The sequence below is a fragment of the Pygocentrus nattereri genome, chromosome 30, assembly GCF_015220715.1.
Source record: "Pygocentrus nattereri isolate fPygNat1 chromosome 30, fPygNat1.pri, whole genome shotgun sequence".
Classification (NCBI taxonomy): domain Eukaryota; kingdom Metazoa; phylum Chordata; class Actinopteri; order Characiformes; family Serrasalmidae; genus Pygocentrus; species Pygocentrus nattereri.
The window spans coordinates 7947002-7973586 of record NC_051240.1 but is presented as its reverse complement, the minus strand read 5'-3'; the positions used below and the strand labels follow the sequence as shown (position 1 = coordinate 7973586).

The 26585-nt window shown below is 38.1% G+C and overlaps 1 protein-coding gene across 1 annotated transcript in view; it reads right to left on the bottom strand.

Annotated features, from left to right (window-relative positions):
* prkcaa (protein kinase C, alpha, a) overlaps window positions 1–26585 on the bottom strand; it is a 230038-nt gene that overhangs the window by 52135 nt on the left and 151318 nt on the right. The window contains exons 6-11 of the mRNA XM_017692988.2: window positions 20313–20469; window positions 18980–19114; window positions 18474–18567; window positions 7140–7280; window positions 5532–5705; window positions 1122–1213 (exon numbers count right to left, since the gene is read on the bottom strand). Coding sequence (XP_017548477.1) covers window positions 1122–1213; window positions 5532–5705; window positions 7140–7280; window positions 18474–18567; window positions 18980–19114; window positions 20313–20469 — 793 coding nt within the window. The remainder of the gene's footprint in view (window positions 1–1121; window positions 1214–5531; window positions 5706–7139; window positions 7281–18473; window positions 18568–18979; window positions 19115–20312; window positions 20470–26585) is intronic.

The window sequence follows — 26585 nt, the reverse complement described above, 5'->3', positions numbered from 1 at the left end:
ATATTCCATGACTTTTCCTAAATTTTCATTACCATACAGACCCTAAATTGGTCTTATCAGTTTCCAAACACTGGCAAAAAGTTGTTAAAAGAAGAGGTGATGCCACTCAGTGGTATGTGTTGCTGGCATTAAATTCAAAATGGGTTTATATTTTTCAATAAACTATAACATTCCCCAGTTTCGATATCTCACATGTTGTCTTTGTATTACATACAATTAAATACAGGATATATTTAAAATATTTTAATATTTCAAAGGTAGTGATCACATCTCAGGGCAGACAATCTGACAATTTATGAAAACAAATTACCATACAAAGACGAATACAGTTCATTATTTATCATCTGATAAATTCATGATTCCATTAAACCTTTCAAAAATAGCTAAAATACCTTCTAATGCCCATATGTCAAACTTAAGTCAGGCCCATGACACAGTCCTATTCGACCCACAAAATTATTTTAATTTTCTACTCTTAGTAGTCCGTTTCACTATGAGATGCGCGACAGTCCCCAGCATGCACTGCAACGTAGTGTGCGTTCCAACACACAACAATGCATGGGTCAGCGGGTACACAAAAAGAAAAGATGCCTGGTGTCCAGTTCAAGCAAATACAAAATAAATCCTAAATAAAATGAAACTGTTTTAGATTTACTTTTGAGTGCATATTTAACTTATATTTTGCAGTTGCAGTTTTGGCATATTTTGAATAAACAATATCCAGTTGGGGTCACAGCAAAAAGTGCAAATAAAATAAAAACACAGCTGGCCTATGTATTTGCTGATATTTTTTAATATGCCCCTTTAAGTGGTTGAGTTTGACATCCCTGATCTAATGTATAGTAAAATATTTCAATTTACAATGTATATGTTATTATAAAATAGCAATAATTATTAATATGACCATGAGTTGCAAACAGTAGTGTATGCTCCCCACCAAAGGCTCAATTAAAATATATGATTGCATTTAACTTGAACCAGACATTAGGCAGACATTGGCAGTCTCACTGATACTTGATCAGAGTATTTAGAAGTCTATCACAGAAGTCTATCTGAGGATATGTTAGAGAGGCTGAGAGACACAATCAATTCAACAAACAGTTAAACATGCAGAAGCTTACACGGCCTGGGGTTCTTTAAACTTGCCCACTTGCTGAATGTGATACATGAGGTCACCTCCATTCACATACTCCATCACAAAATACAGACGATCCTAGAGAGAGAGAGAGAGAGAGAGAGAGTACATATAAGCTATGATAAGGTCATATTTCATAACAGCAGCAATATATATATATATATATATATATATATTTATATATATATATATATATATATATATATATATATATATATATATATATATATATATATATATATATGTAAGTCAGGTTTCTAGGTGCTACTTAAAGCAATTTTTTTAAAGATTTATATTTTAACATTTTTTGCAAACTTGTGCTGGCACCATGAACTCTACATAATCACTGTTGGCTCTGCTGTTGGCATGGCGACAACTAAGATAACTGAGCAGCTGTGCTCCAGCAAATAGAACTTTTAACAAATGCTAAAAGGTGCTCAAACTCCAAAAGCAGCTCAAACGAGGCTCAAACCGAACTAGAAACATCTGATTTTTATCCTATGGAAGTGCTCAGAGTTTTAGTTTCTGAATGAAGAAGCTGAATGAAGCTCTTCATGCCACTTTCACTTGTCCAAAATGGACAGTAGCCCAGTTCAATGCTTGTCCATTATGCTGGGAGCAAAGGAGATCTTATTTGCTCTAGATGACATTCAGCCCACTTTTTTATGCTTGACAACAGAACCAGAATCAAACTTATTTTTCAGTATATAAATGTAAGTTCCCTGGTCAAAAAATCAGTCATCTTGTGTGTTTAAGTTAATAGTAACTATAGGCTCCTGCAGATTTGCATTACACGAGGATGCTCGCGGCTAATAATACACACAGGGCATGAGACAGTACAGTGCAGTAAATGTCTCATTTGATGTGTAGAAAATGGGTGGCAAAGCAGATGTTAATGATTGGCAAAAAGGAGTGATTGCATTTGGCCAAAGGCCATAGTGGAAGTAGCTGAATTTGCAGGTGTATCAAAGCATATAGACAGACAGGTCTACCAGCAGTGACAAAATCCCAGTCTAGAGAAAATTCTCATCAGAAGTGTGGCCGAAAGACGAAAATGATGGATAGGGACCGCTAGCGACTTGTGAAGAAAAATCCCTTTTTTTTAGGCAAGAATTGCTTCTGGAGGTTAATGCAGGTCCATCAAAACCAATTTATGAAAGAACACTCTTGCACACCATGAACAGATGGAGCAGAGCGGCACGTAAGAGGCCTTTGCTCACTTCTGCTCAAAAAGCTGTCTGTTTACAGTGTCCGAAGAGACACAAACACTGGACTGTTCATGACTGGAAATGTATTATCTGGTCAGATGAATCTGGATTATTCCTGTATGTTCATGGTTCTCAGCATCGTGTTCATCGCAGACTTCAGGAAGCCTTCAGGGAGGACTGTATGCAAGGTGATTTTCAAGTTCGAGCTTCTGGGGGTGCTATTCAAGCTTGTGGATGTAGTACATGCTTGTCGTTAAAGACGACAATTTTTTTTGTCCAGTGAGCTTATTATATATGCATATTCCAACATAATGCAGCTGCTCTCTATCTTCAGTGGTTACACACTACATATCATTTGTAGGAAGCTGCAATAAGGGAAAAAAAAAATCATGTTCAAGGTGATGAGCAAAGGTGTAGATAATAAAGTGACTGAGAGAGCTGCATAACTGTTGTGGTCACCAACCCTGCTCCTGGAGATCCACTGTCCTGCTGATCCACTGTCCATCTGACCCAGCTTATTAGATGGACTGATGATCTGCCTTGGGTGTGTTTAGTCTGGGGTGTAAGTTAACTCTTCAGGAAGGCAGATCTCCAGGAGCAGGGTTGGTGACCACTGGTGTAAAACACTGAAGAGACCCATTCTTTGCTGTTTACATTACAGATTCACAGTAAATCATGTAGTACATACTTTATTGGAAAGCCTGTGATATTAATGGAGGACCTGTTTAGTTTGTTAGTTATCACTTAGCCTGCTAGCAAGCTGATCAGCCTGGTTCTCATTTAGAAAATAAATCATCAGGCCTTCAGGTTAAACAGAACCAGGTTCCTCCTTCATCGGTACACTCAGTAGTGCATCCAATCAGCATTACAGCTACAGATTATCCCATTATTTTTCCTGACTTGGTGCTGTAACACAGAATTCGGCTGGTGTGAGGCAGACTGTGTGCGTACATCGAGTTTTTTACAATGACTCTGAACAGATTTTATCTGTTTGTAAAACATTTAAACAGTAACGATCATCTCAAATGGACTTTTCAAAGCCTTTTTTAAATAATAAAAAAAGCTAAATCCACAATTCAAACACCATCTGCTAATCATGTTTAATCATGACTTTCCCATCATGCTTAACTGCAATTAAGGTTGTGATTACGAAAGTATAGCGCTATAACAGAACATTCCGGCAGCTGTTATTTTCCCATCTCTATCACATAGAGTATAAAAACAAAATCAAATTCACATAAATCTATATCTAGAGCTCATTTCAATTACGGCTGCTGCCTGCAGATCAAATGGGCTTTTCAAAACCAATCTGCTTGTGGAGCGAGAGGAGAGGTGCGATCAGGAAAGACAAGGCATCAGGGCTGCTCTTTATTTACTATACAGCTCTATCTCAAGGCTGTGGAGAGTGATAGGGATGGGGGGGTTACAGGGGTGGGGGGCTCTTCTCAGAAAAGAGATTGAATAATTAAATATTCATATTGAACAGGAGGTCTGATCGCAGAGCAGTTTTGACTTTAGAGGGTTCTGAAGATTTTAATTAGAAGTGACATAACTTGAATTTGACTGGACGGCCCTTAGACACAAATAAAACATCTGTTGCCAAAAACCAGTGGAGACTTCTTCGTCGTCTTTCTCAGCTGCTGTATACTTCGGTATGTAGAGGTGGGCGAAATGGTAAAAATATATTATTGTAATACTTTAAGATACATTCATCTGTCACAATATTTATTTTCTCAGTCAGAGCTGAGAAAAAAGACCCAATAGTGCTACATTTTAAATCGTAATATCAAAAACGGTTAATGGAATGATTTTATTTAATATTTGCACTAAATCCAGTTAAATATGACTAATTTTGCTTTCTTTGGAATGAAATAGGAAGTTGGTCAGTTCAAATAATGGCAACATACATATGTTCAGAAAAGCATATTGTATTATATTGTGACATGATGTATCATAATGACGTATAATGTTACCATATTGTGCAGCCCTCGGTGTAGGCCAGGGGTCAGCAACCCAAAAATTAAGAAGAGACATTTTGTCCTTTCAACAATAATCAATCCACTTTGGGAGCCACAACAATTTATATCCGTTTTACCACAGTGGCTGTAAATACAGTATGTGTTCATATACTCAGTATGTGTTAATATACTCCTATAGGCTAAAAAAAATATAAACAAAAACACACGTTTACTTTGCTCCGCTTTAAGCTTTAGCTCAGCTATAGCCACTTTTCTCACATCTCTGGCAGGAAAGAAAAGTAGAACAGTTACTTTAAAATGTTTCTCCATTTGCTTTTTATGAGGCTGAAGTCAGCTTCTCACTCTCCAGTTTCATGTGCGAATGGTCCCATCCCATGTTAAATATGCCTGAGGTGTCAGAATGCACTCCTGCACCATTTAAGGTGGTATGGAAAAATTTGAAGAAGAAGCTGGAGACCGAGAAGCTGACTTCAGTTTCGTAACTTTTTGCTGTTTGACAGTTTCTCTTTGTAGATTAAACGTATCAGGAAACCAGCTGGAGTGCTTATCAATGCAAAGAAGACCATTTTTCTCCAAATTAACAACGTTCCTCTTAAATCTTTCTCTTTGCTTTTTCGTTAGCTACTAGCTAGGCGAGGGTAAATTACCAGTTGTAGGCTACATGACATCCAGGATTTCAGACCATTTATTGTTATTTATTGTGTTAGACCGGACCGATCAGCAGAACACTTTTTTTGTTGTACCTAAATATGTAATTCTGCTTGGACAGGAAAATACTAGATTTAGTGACTAGACTTAAGATCGTTTTACTTGACAAGTTACCATTTTTTGCAGTGTGATCTTGAAAGTGGGAGGAATGCTTTGCCAGTGGGAGGGGTCTTTGTGGGTAGGCAGTTTTGAAAAGATTATTTCCCCATTAGCTGGTGAAGACAGAAGGGAGGCAGATAGCTTCACAAAGAACTGAAGCTTTGCGATTTCAGTAGTCCAGTTTTCCTTTTACTGCTGGTCAGGATTTCGATTTGACTCAAGAAAATGTTTTTTGGACTTTACTACTTAGTGGCGAATTGTGGCTTTTACTCACCGAGAGGGAGAAGTAGTCTAGCTGTTCACTTGCAACAGAAAAACTAGTAGTGCTATTAGTGGAGTTAGCAAACTCGCAATTTTCAATTTTGTGATGAAAGAGACTAAGAAATGTGCCGCAGTCCTCACCACAGTCTGGAAGCAGGAGTGAAGCTGGGTGAGGAACGGGGGTTTGTCTTGCTGGGCCAGCACCCTCTTCTCCACCATGGTGCACTCCACATCATCATCCTGAATCACCACATCCTTCTTCAGGATCTTTATAGCGTACAGCTCCTCTGAGGTCTTCATCTCCGCTAACATCACCTGTGGAGAGACCACCGTAATTCAGGACACATGCAGAACACACTGTCTTAGAATCTCCTTTAAAACAGATTCCACTGCTGTTTGATTAAAACTCAGAGTCATTAGTTAATCTGATAGCCCCCTATAGATTCTCTACAGACACTCAGATTGATAAAACACCGTCTATTGACACATTGTGTTCAGTATAAACAGTGTTAGGATTAGGTTTAGACTTTGTGTGGATGTTGAGACCATGGTTAGGTTTAAGATAAAGTTTAGGCCGTGGGTGGAAGGTAAGACTAAGGTTAGAATTAGATTTAGGGGTTTAGGTGGAAGTTAAGGTTATGACTAGGTTTACAATTAGGTTTAGTTTTTGAGTTGAAATTGAGACTAAGGTTAGGTTTAAGATTAGCTTTAGGCTCTGGGTGGAAGTTGAGACTAAGGTTAAGTTTAGAATTAGGTTTAGGCTTTGAGTGGTAGTTAAGACTAAGATTAGGAGTAGATTTTTAGGGTTTGGGTGGAAGTGAAGGTTATGACTAAGTTAGGATTAGTTTTAGTTTTTGAATGGAAGTTAAGACTAAGGTTAGAATTAGATTTAGGGTTTAGGTTGAATTTAAGGTTATGACTGGGTTTAGAATTAAATTTTTATTTTATTGGGTTTAGAATTAAATTTAAAATTAGTTTTTGAGTGGAAGTTAAGACTAAGGTTATGTTTAAGATTAAGTTTAAGCTTTGAGTAAAAGCTAAGATTATGATCAAACTGAGAATTAGGTTTAGTTTTGCATGGAAGTTGTGGTTAGGATTAAGTTTGAGATTATGAATAGGCTTTGTGTGGAAGTTGGTTAGAGTTAGGTCTACGAATAGGCTTAGGAAGTTACGGTTAGAGTTGAGTTTAGAATTAAGTTTATGTTTGAGTAGGACTTATGGACAGACAGAAGTTTAGGTTTTAAGTGGAAGTTATAGTTACAATTAAGTTTAGCTTTCGGTTAAGATATGGGTGGAAGTTAAGGTTAGCTTTACGTTCAGGATTAGGTTGGAGAGTTATGGGTGGAGATTAAGGTTAAGATTAGGTTTAGGATTAGATTTAGGCTTTAGGTGGAAGTTAAAGCTAGGGTTAGGTTTGGGATTAGGTTTTGTTTTAGGTGGAGTTTAAGATTAGGTTTAAGATTTGGGAGGATGCTAAGGCCAGAGTTAGGTTTAACATAAGGTTTAGGATTGGGGTGGAAGATAAGGTTAGAATAGGTTTAGAATTAGGTTTAGGCTTTGGGTGGAAGTTAAGGTTAAGGTCTGTTAAGGCTGTTTTTCACCAAACTGTCACTTTAATAACAGATGATTTCAGTGTAAATAGTCAACATGTTAACACTTACAATATTACTTAAACTTGGTCATTTTGTTCATGTTAATGCCTTAAGTTTGCAGACCTGTTGAGTGGACAACTGCAGATGACATACACACCTTTCCAAAGCTTCCTTTCCCCAAAACAGCCAGGAAGTTAAAGTCAGAGAGCTTGACCTGGTCCAGGTTACAGGAGGGTAGGCTGGACCTGTCGTCATCCAGAGGGGTGATGGCCTTCTTACCAGGGCCCAGCTTGGCTTTCTAAGAGAGAGAAAGAGAGAGAGAGTGAAATCAGCCTGACTGAACCAGGCCAGTAGCCACCATGTCTCAGTGCATATGGCAGCAAGGGACTGACCAGAGCACACGCGCCAAAACCCAAAAAACCTGCAGACACTCTGGTCACAGATGGAGCACAGACATCACACGCTTAAAAAAAACACCCATTACAAGGCCTTCAGGGTGCCAGCTGTGAGAACAGTGCAAATCTGAGGCTTTTGGAGCATGCATCACACACAACACTGGTTAGCAGGAACTGACGCATGCTTTCTGTGGACACTCTTAAGTATGTCAGTTGGGGGGGCAGGAGAAAAGCAGTTAGCTGCAACTTCCTCCAACAACAAGACTGCTCAAAGGTAGTCTTAGACATCTTTAGCATCCTTTGTTTCTTTAAAATTATTAATAAAATTTGTTAATGTATTGTGGAAATTGTGCTTTACTACATTGAAAAGTACATAATTGCAGCTATATTACAACTTACTAGTCAATAAAGTCCAAATGAGCAGTAGTGAACTAGAAAACATTCACCACACCCTACATTTTAACTCCTAACAAATACTAGGATACTCATCCAAATGCACACATTCAAAACAGACATCTCCAGTGCTGCTCCAGTTAACACCTGGCTTGTCATGCAGTCAAAGTGAAATCTGAACACTGAAAAACATGTTAATGGTATAAACAGGCCCTCTGATTCAGCCCGAGGGCTCATATTTGTCTGACTTGTTTGGAATTGTAGGTTGAATTTGGGTCGATTTGGAGTGGGTAGCTCAGTGGTCTCAGTGTCAGTTCAGTTTGAGATGTGGTTTGACTTGATGCTGATGTTTCATCCCTGGATCTGTCACACTGACTGATGTGATTGACTTCAGGATGGCTCCTAGGGTTCATTCAAGAGAAATGGGCCCTTCTGAGGGCCCCCACAGGAGCCTTAAAAGAAATTGCCAAGCTAAACAGAGGTGCTTTTTATGTTTTAGTCATAATGGTATAAAAAAATCTTGTGGGAATGTTTGAAAACTATTTGTTTAAAATGCAGACAGCAAAAATGGAATAGCAAAAATTATTGATGCAGATCTGCCAAAATTGGGAAAACATTTTGAGTAGCATAGTAGCTTAACACAGAGTTCAAATGCATTCACATCACTTTGCTTATTTGGTCATTTCTCCTCTCATCACCATGACATCAGGTTTGGTCATTTAACATATAAACTGGCTTTGAAGAAAACAACAGTCATATATTATTGAGAAGAACATATTTACATTTATGAACTGCTCCTCTCATTACAGTTATGGGTTTGGCCTCAATAATAACTAAAATAGTGCATTTCCTGAAAGAAATGCAGAATCGCTGCACACATTAAGAGATTTGAGAATGGTTGCTAAAGCATTGCCAGGTGGTCGCTATGGTATTTTACATGGTTGCTAGGGTGTAGATTAGTAGGTGCTGAGGAATTCCATGTGGTTTTTGGGTGGTTGCTATGTTATCCCAGGTGGTTGCTAAGGTGTTACTAGGTGGTTGTTATGGTATCCCAGGTGGTTGCTAGGCGGTTGCTAAGGTATTCCAGGTTTTTGCTATGTTGTTACCAGGTGATTGCTATGGTATCTCATGTTGTTGCTAAGATGTTGCTAGGTGGTTGCTATGGTATCCCAGGTGGTTGCTAAGCAGTTGCTAGGCAGTTGCTGTAGTATAATTACTAAGCAGTTGCTATGGTATCCCAGGTGATTGCTAAGGTGTCGCTAAGTAGTTGTTTTCATACCCCAAGCAGTTCCTACATTGTTGTTAGGCAGTTGCCATGGTGTACAGTGTGTTCATAGCCATAACATGAATGGGAGTGTGATTTTGATTGAGCAGAAGTTTAGTAGATGAACATACAATTTTATACCCCTTGATTCCTATGGAAAACAATTCCTGAATTTAAGAAAGATGTTGTGAAAATTGTACATCCAATCAAAAACTTGTATACAGGCACACCATTCTCAATGAGACCAAACATTCCAAGGTGGTAATGTCATCGATATCCCGAAAACTGTGGGGGAGTTAGCAGACAAAAATCTGTCAGACAGCTAAGAAAAGAAGAAGAATATAAACCAGATAACAAGTGTTGCACAGTGCAAACTAATTATGAATTTAGGACTATGAAAAGTGATATTTAACAATCTGCAACACACAAACAATATAACTAAACACTGCCAACTTTAATGCCTGGCAAACAATCAGGCTATCCTGAAAAATACATGACGTGAGGCTAACGCTATTAATGTTAAATCTTTTCTTGACATTGGCAGGTCTACGTTAACTCAATTCACAATGTCAACTTTTCACATCCACCCCAGCCTGTATACCTTCGCAAATGGATAAAAACACCATCCTCCATTGTGGAACCAGCTACACAAAGTGAAGAAGGCAAATGAGAGGGATTTCATGTTGTTGTCGATTTGCAGTCTCTTGAAATGTTTGGCATCATGCATTTGTCATCCCTGCTTGATGTTTGGAGGAATTAACCTAGTGCTGTCATTGGTCAACCTCTTTCTTTTCCTTTTGAGAAGGCTAGACGCTGCTGCCTCTTGTTGTTTGACTTGAGCACTGCATGTGCACAATTAAACTCACAGGCGTCTCCAGCTTTTTGCGTAATATAGAGGGACAAATTATACCAGCATTCTCTGACATCACAATGTACATGCTATGCAAAATGCGCATAGGTCTGTTAATGTCCATCCCTGATACAGAGCACTTATGATCATGTCCAGTTCTAAAAGGCCACAGCACTGTTCAGTTCAGTTCCACTACTTGATTTGATGAAAAATAATAGTCAATAATAAGATAATGTGACAAAGGCTTCATTCAAAACATTCAACTTTATACTGCGCTGCTCTGGTTCTATAGCACTGGGCATGACTATGACTGCTCTGTATATGAAAATTTCATATGAAAATATGAAAACTGGAAAATGCATCACAGGAGCTCATGCAAGCAAAATGTGCTGCAATTTCTTTTTCTGACTGATGATTTTCAGTTCCCTTTTACACTAAATGTTGTCAATCAGCCAAAACATGGTGGTACCGGAGGTTTGCTTCTTTAGTTTTGTACTGGTGCTATCAGGCTAATCTAGCTATCATGTTAGCATTGTGCAAACTGCATTAGTGCTTCAAATATTTTGCTGCAAAGCTTGTAACTCTGAGTTCCCAAACTAGGAAGAAATCAAAGAAAACTCCTCTCGCAACTGGGGATGGTGTCCTACTGGGAAACTTAGCGTGAAACATCAAATAAAGTAATAAACTTATAGCCTTCCATTTTAAATAATATAAGCTTTAGACTAGTCAACATACAGACAGTAGTAGTTAAATCTTTAACATCGACTATAAATCTCAGCTCTTTTGAGAATTTTAAAACATTATAAACACTAAATTTATCACTCATATCCCTAATACGACTAGCTTGTTGATAACAATACTCACTTCTATGGAGGTGTCCATGTTTTTTCTCCCTTTGTAGCTTAAACACATGGTAAAAAATTCTGGCTAATTCTGAGCCCTGACCTCTCTCATCCTAGTTAATTTAAACACAGTATTTAACAAACTTGACAAGACCTGATTACTTACATCAGGTCTGGACACCATGTGTTAGGCTGGGATTGGGTTTAAATAACACGTTAGGTTCTCATAGCCTCAGGTTCTCATAGCCTAGGTTCTCATAATTTTCATTTCAGCATCACCCTCTCGTGTTGTTAGCACTAAAGTCCACGAGGCCCATGCTATCATTAGAAACATCAGGCATTATTCAGCACTTTTGGTGATGGAGGGTGGGTTCTGGTCAGAATTTTCTTGATCTCGGGTCAGTTTCGGACTTGTCAGGTTGAGTTTGGATTAAATGTTGTTGGGTTTTGTTCAGGTCAGGTAAGACTTGGACAGAAAATTTTTAGGCCGTGTTTAGGTTTCAACCAAAATTTAAGGCCCAACTAAAGCTATAAAGTGCAAGCATAAATGATCGCAGTTAAGTTTAGAAGTCACCTTAAATACTGGATTATGTACTTCCTGACACTGAATGACACACCATACAGACAAAACTAAGGCTTCCAGATGAGCTACTGCTATTCTTAGCCATGCTAATGCACTTTTGTCCATGTTTATAGATGACAGTATGCCATACAATGTCAGAAAGCACAAAATAACGTCTGCATGTGATGACTGAGGCATGATGCTAACTGACAGCCACAAGCCTTTTCATTCCTAGCTACATTAGCCTCGTAGCTCCACTGCTAAAACTAAAGAAGCAAACACTGAGCACTAAACATGACTGATCTGATCAGCTACATCTGAGGTAAGGAGGGAGTTTGTTTTGGATGTTTGATCAAACTACTGCTTAAACATTCACAAAGCCTAATGATGCCATGCGCAAATGCAAAGGCCACGGAGCCCTGCCAAGCTCAGCTCGCGCTAACTCGAGCCGTCACATCACAGGTAGCACGATGCTGTTTGGAAACCGCATAACTTCAAACGTCTTTTGGCCTCGACTTTCTCCATTCACGCCTCCACACTCAGAAACATTCACACACCAAGACAGTCTGCCTGGAACAACTTTAGAGGAAGAAAGCAGAGATTAGCATGGCGCTAAAGTTTCACTCTTCTTAGCACTAACAAAGCCATTAATACAGCAGCCGTACTCTTGAATGCTGTGACACGCGAGGAGGAGCAGACCAGGCCAAACCCAAACCAGAGAGGACTACAGTCACCTTTAGCCCCCCTCTCTCTCTCTCTCTCTCTCTCTTTTATCAAACACTCATATGGATGCTCTCACACGCACCTGTTTAAGGCCTTTTAATGTCTTATCCTGCAATCACAGGACAAAAGTAAACACAAAGTTCCCAGTCACATATCCTATATAATATACAGTACAATAATATAAATATTGTTTTCAGTGCAATATGTAATTCAGACAATCAGCACTGCATCATGCACTAATTATGCCTTTTATGAAAGCAACTGTTATTATAACTGTTAAAACCAGTGCAAAACTGGTGGAAGTGGAAAACTACTACCTACCACTTAAATCCTTAAAACAACATAAGTTCTCTTTTCTAAATTTCAGTTTTATATACATATATATATATATATATATATATATATAAAACTGAAATGTTTGTTTATCCACCCTCATATGATTTAAGAACAGACAGTTAGGAAGGCTGAGAGAAAAAAAATGGTAAAAGAGGACTGAGAGAAGGAAATAAGTTCAATATAATCAAACATCTTATTACTCCAATTACCTTTTATCTTTTTTAGGATCAACATTAGAGTTAGAGGTCAGAAAGAGAGAGAGAGAGAGAGAGAGAGAGAGAGAGAGAGAGAGAGAGAGAGAGAGAGAGAGGGGGGGGGCTGCTTAGAGTATTAAGAGGTCTAAGACTGGCATCTAGCGGTCATTGTTGGAACTTCAAGCTTTTTACTAAGCTTGTCAGCGCAAAGTGTACCCCATGTTTTCCCTAAATTCCCTAAATAACAATTGAATTCTTTCATGTGTGAAACAGAAACATTCCCAATGTGGATGTCTGCTCTACTGACAACAAAAAAAACTTAGATGTCATTAGAACATTATGAAAGAAAAAAAGAGCACAAACTGTCAGTGGGTTTGAAGGGGAATTTTTTTTTTCTGCATAATTTATAGTTAAGCTGTTAATCAAATCGTTCAGAGTAGTTTGATATTAAATGCTTTGGTCTAAAGAAAGAAACTGGAGGCTTTCGAGAGTGATGCTGATAGGAACCAGACGTCTGAAGAGTTTAATGCCTCTGAAATCTCCCTCACAGAAAGCTATTGTATAAAATGTTAATGATACACTGTCTGATGCCCAAAACACTGTTTAACAGCAGTTTTGAGATAAGTTTTAATCCTAAAGCATCAGCTTTGAGAGAGAGAACATCAAGCTGCTGTATCCACATCCACAGGTGTTTCTGTCCATCCAACTCAGCACTGTGGGTCTGAAAGGATGTGTAGCTGTTCAAGAAGCCCTCACTGAGAACAGCAGACAGACACATCAAACAAAGAAGCTGAACAATGGACTGACCACCCCAGAGTCCAGACTTCAATACCATTGAATGTGTTTGATAACTTCAGAAAATTATCAACTTCTATGGCTGAACTTTGGAGGTGTGTCTGCAAGTTTCTGTTAGAAACTGAAAGTGAGGGTCCGGAAAAGAATGGAAGCTATAATAAAGGTAAAGAGTGACACACTGAATACTTAACAGTCTGATATTATATTTAGTTGTTGAGGCTTCTATGTGAGTTTTGTTAAGTACATGTCATATAAATATGACTAACTTCTACTTGACTGGAAATGAAGTAAATGAAGGGGGTCTCTGACTTTTTCACAGAACTATGTGTAAGCGTGTAAGGGGGAGAGATGATCGTCAGAGGGATAACAGACCTATTGCCTTCAATAAAGTCTGCCTTAAAGGGTGGACAGAGACCTTAGTGTTGCCATGGAAACAGGGAAAAGAGCAAGCATACACCCATGAGGGGGAGTGTTAATGGGCATAGGGCACCACAAAAGTGTGTGTGTGTGTGTGTGTGTGTGTGTGTGTGTAACTGCAAACTGCAGGGCCACAGTGGTGACACTTCAAACCCCTGAACACTTTGACACGGCAACGCCTGCTTTATTGCTTCCTCACCTATCAAGTAGTGCCATAATGTCAAAATGTAAGCTTCAGTAATATTAAGATATGAGTGCAACACTGTATTTCATCCAGTTATCATCCATAAAGCCTCCAGTGAGGAATCCTCAGGGTCTGCTAGACCGTCAGAGAAGGTCTAATGATTACAGAACAAGGCATAATTAGTTATATTTTATTCAAAGTAATGTAACACTGCAATTATTATACTAATACTCAGATTTTGTTGGTTAGTAACTAAAATAATAATAATATAAAAATGAAACTGGCAATGGAAAATTCTTCAGCTATTTTTTTCTCAGTGGGATCTAGGCAGATACAGCTAAGTGAGCTCTCCCATTGGTTAGGGCTTCAGGAACTGAACCGAAAGCCTTGCATGTTACATTAACCACCAGCATCATGTCTATGCTTAATTATAATTACATGATAATTAGTTTTAATTTACAATAAAACCAGTTTTGTGAGAAATGTCACTCGGGGTCCTCTGGACATTCTAGATAGGTCTGATTGTGATTATGAGCCATGGCCTAGCCATTTTTCAGTTAGTTGTAACAGTAACAGTGGTGGCATATAAAAACTCAAAAGATTAGGAAAGACATCTCGACTCCTGGTTCTTATTATGATCACTGTAGTTACTTTGTTTACATCTCAACCTTTCAATTTTGCAGAAAGTTTGAAATTTTGAAAAATCGCTTCCTCCTTTAAAGCTTTCATATTTGAGAGAGAGGATAAAATCCAGTTGCTTCAGATCTGAAAACATTCACAGGTGTTTCTGTCCATCCTTCCACTGTGAGAAGACAACTCAGCGCTGTGGGTCTGAAAGGATGTGTAGAACCTCATTGAGAAAAGGAGACAGACACATCAAGCAAAGAAGCTGAACAATGACCACCCCAGAGTCCAGACCTCAACATCACCCAATATGTTTGAACACTTGAATGATTCAAACTTTTGCATGGGACAGTAAAAAGTAAAGTCTAAAATTAAGCCCAAGAAGCAACAGTATCTGAATGACTTGGTTAAGTAGCATTCTTTTGACTTATTTTTGAACTCTGTTTAATGTCAAAACATGGGATGTATTTTTTGCTGCAACACAAGGCTGTAGATAAAACAATTCTTTTTCATCAAATTCAACTCATAATAAAACATTTGCTCTCCTAATAAAAAATGTGGTATATATTGAAAGTTTATAATTTGCATTTTCCACACGGTTCTCTACTTGTTCTACTGAGAACCAGTTAAAGGAGAAATCCACTAAGTCTTTAATATTTCTGTATAATTCAAGCTTTAAGGTGTAAACAGTGTCATTCAGAGTGGTTTGATGTGAAATGGTTCATTGAAGAGAAACTCACAGACTCTCATTTCTTTACAGTGGCGGTGATAGGAACCAGGGATGACATAAAAATGTAAAACGTTAATATACCATTTTATTTACTATCCACAACCTCCAGTGAACCTACATGTATATTCCAAGTTTAATATGTAATCTAGATGATGATAAATCAGTGATAGATCTGAAAGAAAATAAGTTTTCGCTGGGGACTGTTTTGCCTTACAACACCCTGCATGTCTCCTTCCATCACTAGTGCATTTTAAAAATATGCTTTAGGACAAAAATCTCAAAACTGCTGTAAAACAGTCTCTCAGGCTTCAGGAAGTGTATCATAAACATTTCATAATAACTTTCTGTGAAGGAGATTTCAGAGGCATTAAACTCTTCAGACGTCTGGTTCCTATCAGCACCACTGAGAAACTTGGTAAGTTTCCAGTTTCTTTCTTTTGACCATAGCCTTAATATCAAACTACTCTGAATGACATCTTAAGCATTAATTATGTAGAAATAATAGTAATAATAAAAAACTTAAAAAAATCTGTGGTATTCCCCTTTTAACCTGACAGTTTGCCACCGTTTATACTCTTTTATAGACTCTTTACAGTGGTGGCGATAGGAACCAGGGGTCACATAAATATGTAAAAACATAGATATACCATTTAATACATTGTCCAAAACCATCAATGGACACCAACCTTCACTTGTCACTTGAGTTTTATATGTAATGTTGATGATGGTAAAGTTTCCTTTGGGGACTATTTTGCCTCACAACACCCTGCATGTAACCTGTCCATCATAAATGGACCTAAAAAATAAGTTTAAGACCAAGATTACAATAAAACAATACAGTATATCAGGTGGGGTATTCAAAATGAATGTGTAATATCTTTCTGTGAGGGAACGTTTAGAGGTGGATGTCTGATTCCTATCACCACCACTGTGAACAGTTCTGGTTTCTCTAGAACAGAACATTTCACACCAAACCACTCTGAATGCCTTTGTTTACATCTAAAGCAGACATTTTGAAAAGCTGGCAGAATGACAGCATTTACAGCTTACATAAATAAATGCATAATGAATGTGATATTAAAAATGAATACGTGTCTCTTTAAGTGAGACAAGTGAAGCTTGAAAAAATCAATAGCATGAACATTCACTTTAATACTGAGCGAGACAACAGGCTGCCCTAAATGACCACCATAGGCATTTCTGGCTGCTGCCCACACTCCACTTTCAATACAGTGACTAGCTGCTCGTGTTGCCGGAGGACACGTTCACATCCTATTGATTAAAATGAAATGTATTGTTGCTAAACCTCAATAGAAAACAGTATAGCGCAATTACGACCCTGACAAACCAGCAGAGTGAACCAGCCACGGGCCGATCAATAGACGAATCAAGCTTTGTTGTTACAGACACTGAAAAAAATATGCCTGGCCTTCAATTTTCCTTTGACAATTCAAACAACTGAATAAATGAATCAATGCTACTCGTCTCCAGTTTGAATGAGAAGTAATACAGTAAAGCAGTGCATCTGTAAGAAGTGCAACTGACACATTTCCAGAAAAACCATAAGGAAAATAAAACACACACAAAACAGCATCAGGCTTCTGTTTTACGTGGCCTTATGGATGCTGCCCTTTTCTAAAGCAGTTTCTAATCAAATGTACACAGTCATCCTCTTCCTTTAAATGTAAGTCCATTTTTTATTATCCATTTTGTATATAACAGTATCTTGGACTGCAGGGGTCGCCCACAGGCAGACCCAACAATCTGTTACAGCAGACCCAACCAAGCTCTTTAAAAACTTCTGTAGCCACGGTAAATAATGTGGGTAAAAATTTGGTCATTCAGTGATACACAAGAACATGAACTAGCTCGGCTCCTGTAGCGGTGCTGTGTTACAGCTGATCCAATCACATTTTTATTGTAAATCATTTTTATGTAAATGTGTCATCAAAGCAAATCAACAGGGCTTCAAACCAGGACAGAAAGCCAGTGATTTCACGTGTTATTGTAGGTGTTAAATCGTATTTACTGTTTCCGGTCTGAGTGCTGATGTAACATGACCTGTTTGAAAGAGGAAAGTGGACGATGTGTCTGGTCAGTCCATGCGAAACAAATCACTGGCCATTAAACGTCCCACAAACTTTAGTTCTGAGGAGGAATAAAATAAACACAAAGCTCAAAATAAAAGGTCCACCAGACTTTTACTGTTGTCTATGTTAATACAATTTTCCTTTATTTGTAATTATTTTAATGTATACGACCTTATTAAAACATACACTGTATCTTTGTATGATGCTGTATGATGTCTGTGGACAATTTAAAAGTTTTTTTTTGTTTGTTTCTTAATCAATCATCCAATCAATGAACCAATTGATTAATTAATTATTGTGGTTTCTTGCACTACATTGCAGGGAATATTCAAATCAAACTGGTGAAGGTCGAGTTACATCAAACTTCTTGCTTATAAAGGTACAAATGAACAAGCTAACAAAGTGACTGGGGGCACTGGTTAGCTTTAAATGCTTAACCATTAATACTAAGTCCAGGCAACTAATAAAAACAGAATAAGGCACATCAAATATATTTTGATGAATTGTTATGTTTCAATATAATAATCTAGTAAATTAGTATTGTAAAATCATGTTGCCATTGGCTACTGTTTATGATATAATTGAATTGTATATGGATGAGTGAATGAATGAATGAATGAATGAATGAATGAATACATTGAAATAAAACAAGTGTGGAATGATTTAAACAAGCAGTTAACTGTTCCATTACTTGTTAGATACATTAGCCTGATAGTGCCAGCGTAAAAACGTACACAGACACCAGCATGTCTTGGCTGTTTAACTATATTTAGGTTTAAGAGGGGAAAACTGTGTACATTTGATTACTGGTCATTCTTTTTGGTCATTCTTTTGGTTGTGTGATCCCACTGGAGGCCAGGAAAACTGCATATATACAAGTAAAAGGCCACGTTTCTTTTTTACAGATTGCAAACTCGGGTCTGGGGTCACTGCTGTCAGACACTGGAACAGGAAAAACATGCAAATATGCCACACAATGAATCTTCTAGTCTATTAAAACTGCTTTATGGTGTTCAGAGGCACCAACAGAACAGAGAGAGAGAAATACTGATAATAAATAGGTGCTTTAAGACCAGGTGGGTCAGCTCTCACCTCAAACTTCTGCCTGAGCTCCACATTCCCGTCATTCTCTTCTGGGATCGGCACGCTGTAATACTCGCCCTCTTCCTGGTTCAGCATCTTGTACCTGACATACACACAAACACATTTGACCCTTTGACACTTTAAGGGTCTGTTTGTGGGCCTATACTCCAGCTCCTCACTCTCATAACTACACTGCTCACACATTAGACTCAAAGTAGTTACTGAATAATTCACAGTACGATATAATACTGTGGGGGTTAATAACCCTTCTGGGTGCTATATAGAATGTTTTCTATCAATCTGATTAACCCTTTTATGATGCAAAGAACACTTTAATCATGTAAAAGGTTCTTTGAGTGTTACTGGGTCTATATAGAACCATTTTCTTTACAAAGAACTCTAGAAGAACCATCTGTTTTAAGAGCGTAAGGTAATGGTTTCTGCATTAAACTCTAATATGTCATAATGTGCCCATGACTATTTAAATGATAAACACATCCATTGAGTTCTCTCACCATCCACATGCTGCAGATTTCATTAGCTCTGACACTCCGAAGGACATGGAACCCATGAAGTCGTTCCTGGTGGTTCTGTCCCAATCCCAAACCTCCACAGAGAGCCTGCGGTCCTTATCTGAGGGCTTCAGCTTACTGCACACATACGCAGCAGACATAAAACCAACAGTGAGTGGAAGATAAAATTCAGCACTGAGTTCTGAGTGGACCAGGTGTGGGTTGAACATATGGCTGACCTTAAATGCTGAAATATTCATGCAAATAGCTGTTGTTTTATAAATTACACAACATCAATCCTGTGCAGAATTTGCTTCATGACTTGCTCGAAACCAGTTAGCTGAATTATTTAGCCATTTAGCCACCTAGCTAAAGTTTGAACAGCTTCTTGTGGCAGCGTTTGTCCTGCACTGTTAGGGCGTTATTCACACATACCGCTTCTGGATTGTGAACGCTGCAACTTGAACGTGCTGGCCTTTCCTACATACAGCGTTTGTGCTGTGAAGCAGCGAGAAAGTTATACAGACATTCCTATTTCCATACAGATTAATGGCCATATCAGTCACTCTGGTCAACAAAATTTATAAAAGTGCACGGTATGTTTATTTATCCTCGGCAGAATTCTGACTTCTGATTATGCAAAAGTTTGAAATCTGGTAGACCAACTGTGAAATCTGTGTTCAGCTCAGAACGTTTAACTAGTATTTCATCATGAATTAAATTAAAAAATAGTGTTGTTAAGCTTGTATTTCGCTGTTGTTGGAACAAAACCTTGTATTTCCATTTTTGCTGTTTTTCAGTTTTTGACCTAATTTAAAAGTACCTATCGCCCTTTACACTGTGTGTAAATTTCATGATGAATGGACCAAAAGAAACAGCCCAAAATGACTTGGAAAAAAGTTTGGTTCCACTGATTTACATTAAAGGTAATGTAGGTTTTTTTCCTTTTCCTGTAAGGTTACCATTTTGGAGATAAAATGGTTTGTTGCAACAACAATGATATGGTTTTGTGTTTCATTTTCACTGATTTTCATGGTTTATTTCAGTATATTTTGCTGTATTGTGCTTGTGGCGCAAAAAAAATTCTCACGAGTCTATTTTCTAAACATTGTGACGCTTCAGGGCAGCATTTGGGACGCTCTGCCGCTTTGCACACACAGCCTGTGTTAAAGTACTGACCACTTAACATGGACACCGAAGTGAAAAGCAAGACTTAGTAAATATCCGTGCACTAGCTACCCATCCTGAATGTTGAAATCATGATTCACTTAAGCAGCCTGCAATTAACTGTGAGACAGTTTGTGCATTTAAAGCCAGCCTCAGCCATTTCCCTTACAATGTGAATGACTCATTCCAGGTGGGGTTTAGGGAGGAGCGAATGGTTCTGGTCTTCTTCTTGGTCTCATTTTTGGGGTCAGGGATGAGCTTCAGCTTCACATACGGGTCAGACAGGCCATTAGGGTCCATCGGGATCAGGTTCCTGGCTTCGCCCACTGCAAACAGTCAACATACTCACTGAGAAACAATCCTAACAGCAGATCAGAATCTAATTTTATTCATTACTGATATTTATTATTAACAGTTAAAAGGGACAAGACATTTTATATTCCATGTAGTTAATTGAGGTTATGACTGAATAAGGTGGAGTGATGCCTAAAGAAATATGGGAAAAAGTGCTGGAAATTTTGGCACCCATAGTATCCATCTCAGCCAATCACACTGTAATGACTTACTGTAGCATAACTTCACAATAAGCACAAAAGCTGAGACTTTCTACAGCTGAAATTGGCACAAAATGGCTTTCCAATGGAAACACAGAGCTGGTGACTATAGTTTAGTACTAGACTTAAGCAGTTCAAACATTTTTGAACCAGAGACTATGCCTAGCACTGGACTTATGGACTTGATGGGTTTAAAATCCACACTGAAAATTAGTTTGTGGCCTTCTCCTTTACCTGAGACGCACGTAAACCATGACTCAAACAGAATCGAAGACAATTATCCCTCTTTACAGAGGAAATCAAAATAAATGTCTCTCTTTGCCTTTTAAACTTTCCCTGCATTCCAAATGTCACCATCACACTTACTGTGGAAAACATCTAAGACAACACCAGCTGACTTTTTGTGATAAAATGCCACTGTCATTACCGTCACTGCTGCATGCTTGGCACAGGCTTCATACTTCAGCTCTATTCTAGAATTACTCTGATGGAATTGTTTAGGATCTGAATATTGTTATGAATTCATTCATTTTACCATTGAGAATGCTAGTATGTGCATTCTGTATATATCATTGCTTCATTTACGAAGCGTAGTAGAGGTATCAGTATTACAGAGAACTGCAAATGCTTTAATAGCTATACTCTTTTTCGATTGGGGCCTGATCGATACATTGGCCGGCCAATAATATAGGTTGATACAAATGACTCACAATTTTATTGGTATCAGCAACAATTTCTCAGATAATGCAGATAAGTGTCAACGTTTTTGTCAAGGCATTGTCAGGATTCAAGCATAAGATCTTCTAACGTTAAAAAAACAAAACACAACAAAAAAAACTACCACAAAGAACTTTGGGTAGCTGGGTAACAATAGACGTCTGTAGGCTGTAGATGAGGTAGTAGAGACATTGCCAGGCTCTTCTTTAGGAGGGCAAGCATATTGTGCTATATCTATAAGGCTATGTTCACATTACCCGGTTGAAGTGGCACAAATCCGAATTTTTGCCCTAATATGACTCAGATCTGATGTTTTCGGGGCTGTGTGGATACACAAATCTGATCTTTTCAAATCCGACCTGAGCCACTTTGATATGTGGTCCTACATCAGATACGTATCTGATTCACGGCCATGCGACCTTAATGTGACGCTCAGATTGGAATTCATGTGCTTTTTTCCACTGTGCGTGTGACATTATTCAACATTACCATGGCAGCAGCGTCGAACAGGAGTTAATGCCTGTAAATGGTTTCGCTGTCATCTTGCTCTAATAATGAGCAGCTGATCAGAGTTAATTATCTTCAAAGCGAAGGCTCGTTCTGACCTTTAGTCTGTTTGCTGATGATGCACGTGATTCATTCACGTAACGTTACTGAGTAAGATCTGGGTCATTTTAGGACGCCGGTTCGTTCACATTAATGACAGATTTGAATCACTGACCTATATAAGTGTGAACCATCATGTCAGAAAGATCAGATTTGAGCAAAAATCTGATTTGAGCAATGACGCCTGTAATGTGAACACAGCTTAAGAGTCCTTGGGCAAGACTCCTAACATTACATTAGTTAAGATTTAGTATGCAAAGAAATTAATAAAAAGCAGCAAACATATGAGGCTAATGCCTCCCATTGTGCAAACCTGCACACAGAAATGCGATGCATGCAACTGCAAAATCGATCCATGGTTCAAATGGACTTCTTGGCTGTAAAAGCAAACCAGCGATAATGAACCCCACCCCCCAAATGAGCCCAGAATCAATCCTGGGTGTGGACACAAGTATTCAGATCCAGTGTGAAAATGTCCACTATGTATACGTAAATGCAGTGTTTGTTTGAAAGGGCCGTAGAAGGCTGTACCAAAGTCATGGCTTATTGACGTAAATAATGTGACACATTTACATCCTGCATTCAGACAATAGATCAAAATGAACACTGGTGCTGCAGCATCTTACCACCTCGCTGCTGTTTCTCAAGTGATTTTGCTTTAGTGAGTGCGTCTTTGTGTGACTACTGTGAATTTCTTCTCTTTATTTGAGTTTAAGAAGAGAACATGTATGAGAAAAATATAAAAATATTATTTTTGAGTGATTAACGACTGGGTGAGCTACAGCAAACAGCAAGGGATGTTTTGCTTTTTCTGCCGTGTGCAGTTCAGTGCGGCTGAGAAATAAGCAGCTATGTTAGCTGCAAAATAACCACCTAACCACACAGCTTGATCATACAAGATGTCAGCGGCTTTTGATAACATTAGTGTGGCGCCAGCATAGAAGAGGATGCCGAAAAACTGCCCAGCCCAGCACTACAGCAAACGGCCAGGGTAATGGGCAGATCATATTTAGCCATACACTTCTTCTCTATGTCAGACACTCACACCCACAATGACTAACGCACAGCCCAACACAGTAAAGCACAACTATACAACAGTTAGTTCCGGCCATGTAAGCTGAGAGGTTGAGAAGTGATTTAACCGAGCTGTTATTTCACCATAACATCACATTTTTTCACAAACACTGTATCACTCCACTGAGATGCCGTTGCTAAGCAACGACTTTGACAGCTGTAGGACATGTTCAAGCCATTTGAACATTTTACTTTGCGCACAAAAAATGGACAATTTTAAGATCACATTTGATGGACAGCTGATTGGGTCATCACCACTGAGCAAGCTTTGCAGTCAGCAGCTGTGATGGGAGAACACCTAGACATTTCTACACAGAAATGAACTGAATACCATTCAAATGTAAAATGCTTTATAGACTGGCTGGAACAAAACAACATTAATATTGATCTGGCAAAAAATGACACAACTGAGCTAAACTTGATATTGCGGCAGTTTTATGGCTCAGTCTGTACTTCAAAAGGTGAGGCTTACAGCAGGCTGTACAGCGAGTGAGCGGAGTTCATTACTCTGACGTAGCAACAAGCTGCTTGTTAAGGAACTATAATTTGGCGGAAGGAATGGCTAACATTAATGTCAGCACTTCAGCTGGTGACAGCTGAGGACAACAGGACATACACACCTAAAAAGACGGTTCTTCAAGGGTTCTTTAGTAAAGAAAATGGTTCTATATAGAACCACAAAAACTCAAAGGACTCTGCATCGTGAAGGGGTCCCTCTAATTAATGGAGAACATGTTTCTAACATGGTTCTATATAGCACCAAAAGGGTTCTGCTATTGTTGCAAGCTTGACATTGCCACAATGCCAGACACCTTTTAATGCTATATAGAACCCTTTTCAAAAAGATTCTATATAGAACCTTCTCCAACACATTCTCCATCAATCTGAAGAAACCTTTCGCAGTGCAAAGAACACTGTAATCATGCAAAGAGTTCTTTGAGTATTCCTTAAGTGTTTGTGGTTCTATACAGAACTATTTTCTATATAGAAAAACCCATGAAAAAAATGTTTTAAGAGTGTGGGTAAGATGGTTCTTCAAGGATTAAATAATGAAAGGGTTGTTCAGATTAAGTGAGAAGGTGTTTATATGGTTCTATATCATAACGAAAAAGATTTTTCTATTGTTACATCGTCACAATTGAAGAGCACCTTTTTTTTAGAATTCTTTTCAAAAGGGTTCTACAGGAAGCAAATACAGCACATTCTCCAACAGTCTGACAAACCATTTAATCATGCAAACAGTTCTTTGAGTATTCTGTGTTTGTGGTTCTATATAGAACAATTTTCTATACAGAAGAACACATGAAATCTGTTTTAAGAGTGAGGGTAAGATGGTTCTTCAAGGAATCTTTAGTAAAGAAAATGAAGAATGTGTTCACACAGTTCTACATAGCACCAAAAAGGGTCTTGCTATGGTTACAAGTTTGGCATCGTCACAATGGCAGAAACCTTTTTGGTGCTATATAGAACCCTTTTCATAAAGGCTCTACAGAAACCATATACAGCACATTCTCCAACAATCCAAAGAAGCCATTCACAATGCAAAGAACATTTTAATCATGCAAAGAGTTCTTAGAGTATTCTTTAAATGTTTGTGGTTCTATATAGAACCGTTTTCTATGTAGAAGAACCCATTAAAAAATCTGTTTTGAGAATGTGGGTATTACAATATACCACTGCTGTCAACTTCAGCATTACTTAATGTAATGTAAACAAGTGTATCTTCTACACTGGAACTTTGCTGTTGCATTGCATTCAAGTTACTTTAAAGTAAGTGGACAGTTCCTGTGTAGTTGTTATGTAGGTACTTTGTAGTAATGAATGTTTAATTAATGTTATAAAAGTTACATTTTAATATAAAGGGTCGTCTGCTATACTGTCACATTATGGAGTGATTTAAAGCTGAAACTGGTTACAGTATCACAGCACTAGCAACATAAATGCCAGCTAAATGTTAGGAATGCTGGCAGATACAGTGTAAGTAATGTCTTCCTGTAAGTTTTTAGAAACATCCTTTTACAGCTTACAAATGTAATTACATTTGTGTTATTACTCTTGTGTAATTACATGAGGCAAAACTGAAGTTCATACACATGTAATAACTTAAGGTGAACTTCTGTAATCCATCTGTAACAGTGACTAAATCATTAGTAGATACATTGTTGCTGCATATGTTGTTCACATGTAACTACACAGTTATTAGCGACACTTAATATAAAGTGGGACCTGATCTTATCTGTTATCTGTTATGTTATTACCCTATAAAATTAGTATCAGCTACAGATCTTTTCATAAAGCAGCTAAATTCCATAACATGTTTCATATCAACAGGTGACTAGACAAGTTTGGGCATCTCTGGTCAACTAAAATATTTTCTGTTGATTTTCTAAGTATAAGTTCACACGTCCACTTCTGTATATTTCAATGCACTATTATTGTTTACTTGTTGAATTTATCACATTGAAAATATATACTCTATGTACAGTAATACTCTATACTCTCTATATAGTAATACATACATTTTTTTGCACTAAAATTGGCAGAAAAACCAACAAAATGCTTCATTTGACCATTTGTTCTAACTTTTTGCGCCATATAGCCAGAAGCAGGATTATTCAGCTGAATGTAACTCAACGTCCACCTCAGGAAATTAAGGTCAGCTCAGTAATATACGCCACCTAGACGTCCTACCCAAACCCGCACAAAGGTTATGTTTTGAATATTTAAAACGTCCACCACAAAAATAGCCGAATGCAAAACAGCATTGCTCTGCTGGCCTTTCTTGAAGCTGTGGAGTTCAGTCTCAGGACAAACAGGCCATAATACAGAAATACACATGCACAACATGGATGTAGACACCCAGAAATATGCGTCCACACACAGAGGTGCATGCATGTAAATGCATAAAGATACAAAGGACGATCACAAGCATGAACAGAACGCAAAAGAAATCTCTCTTCAGTGTGAAAGTGAAATTATCAACATTTTCATGGCATCATCTGACCAATGGGGGGTGCTCTGCACTTCCATTTCACCGTGAGCCCCATCTCTTTATTTCATTCTATATCGGTCCAGCCACATCTGCTTTTTTATGTTATGAAAGTGTGCCTGTGCATCTTCTACTCCATTGCTCACTCCACAAAGGCAAAAATGACTTTTTGGATGGATTTATTTGGCAACCATGCAAACAATGACGGCACAAAGGAAAAAAGTCTCATGAGAGGAAAATATAAGTGTCAAAATATCCCCTTTAGTCCCTAAAGTCAGACATTTTGAGGTTCAGTTGAGAACTAATATATAAGGAGCTATTCTATATTAAATGTTCTGGTGACCTATTGACCTGTCACATTTAATTTCCAGCCAAAACAGTTGGTAAGTAGAAGTTATTCATTTCTCAGTGTCAGAAAAAAGAAAACAACATCAACAACTAAATACAATATCGTTTTCAGTGTTTGTGTCCGATCTTTGCCTTTATTACAGCTTACATTCTG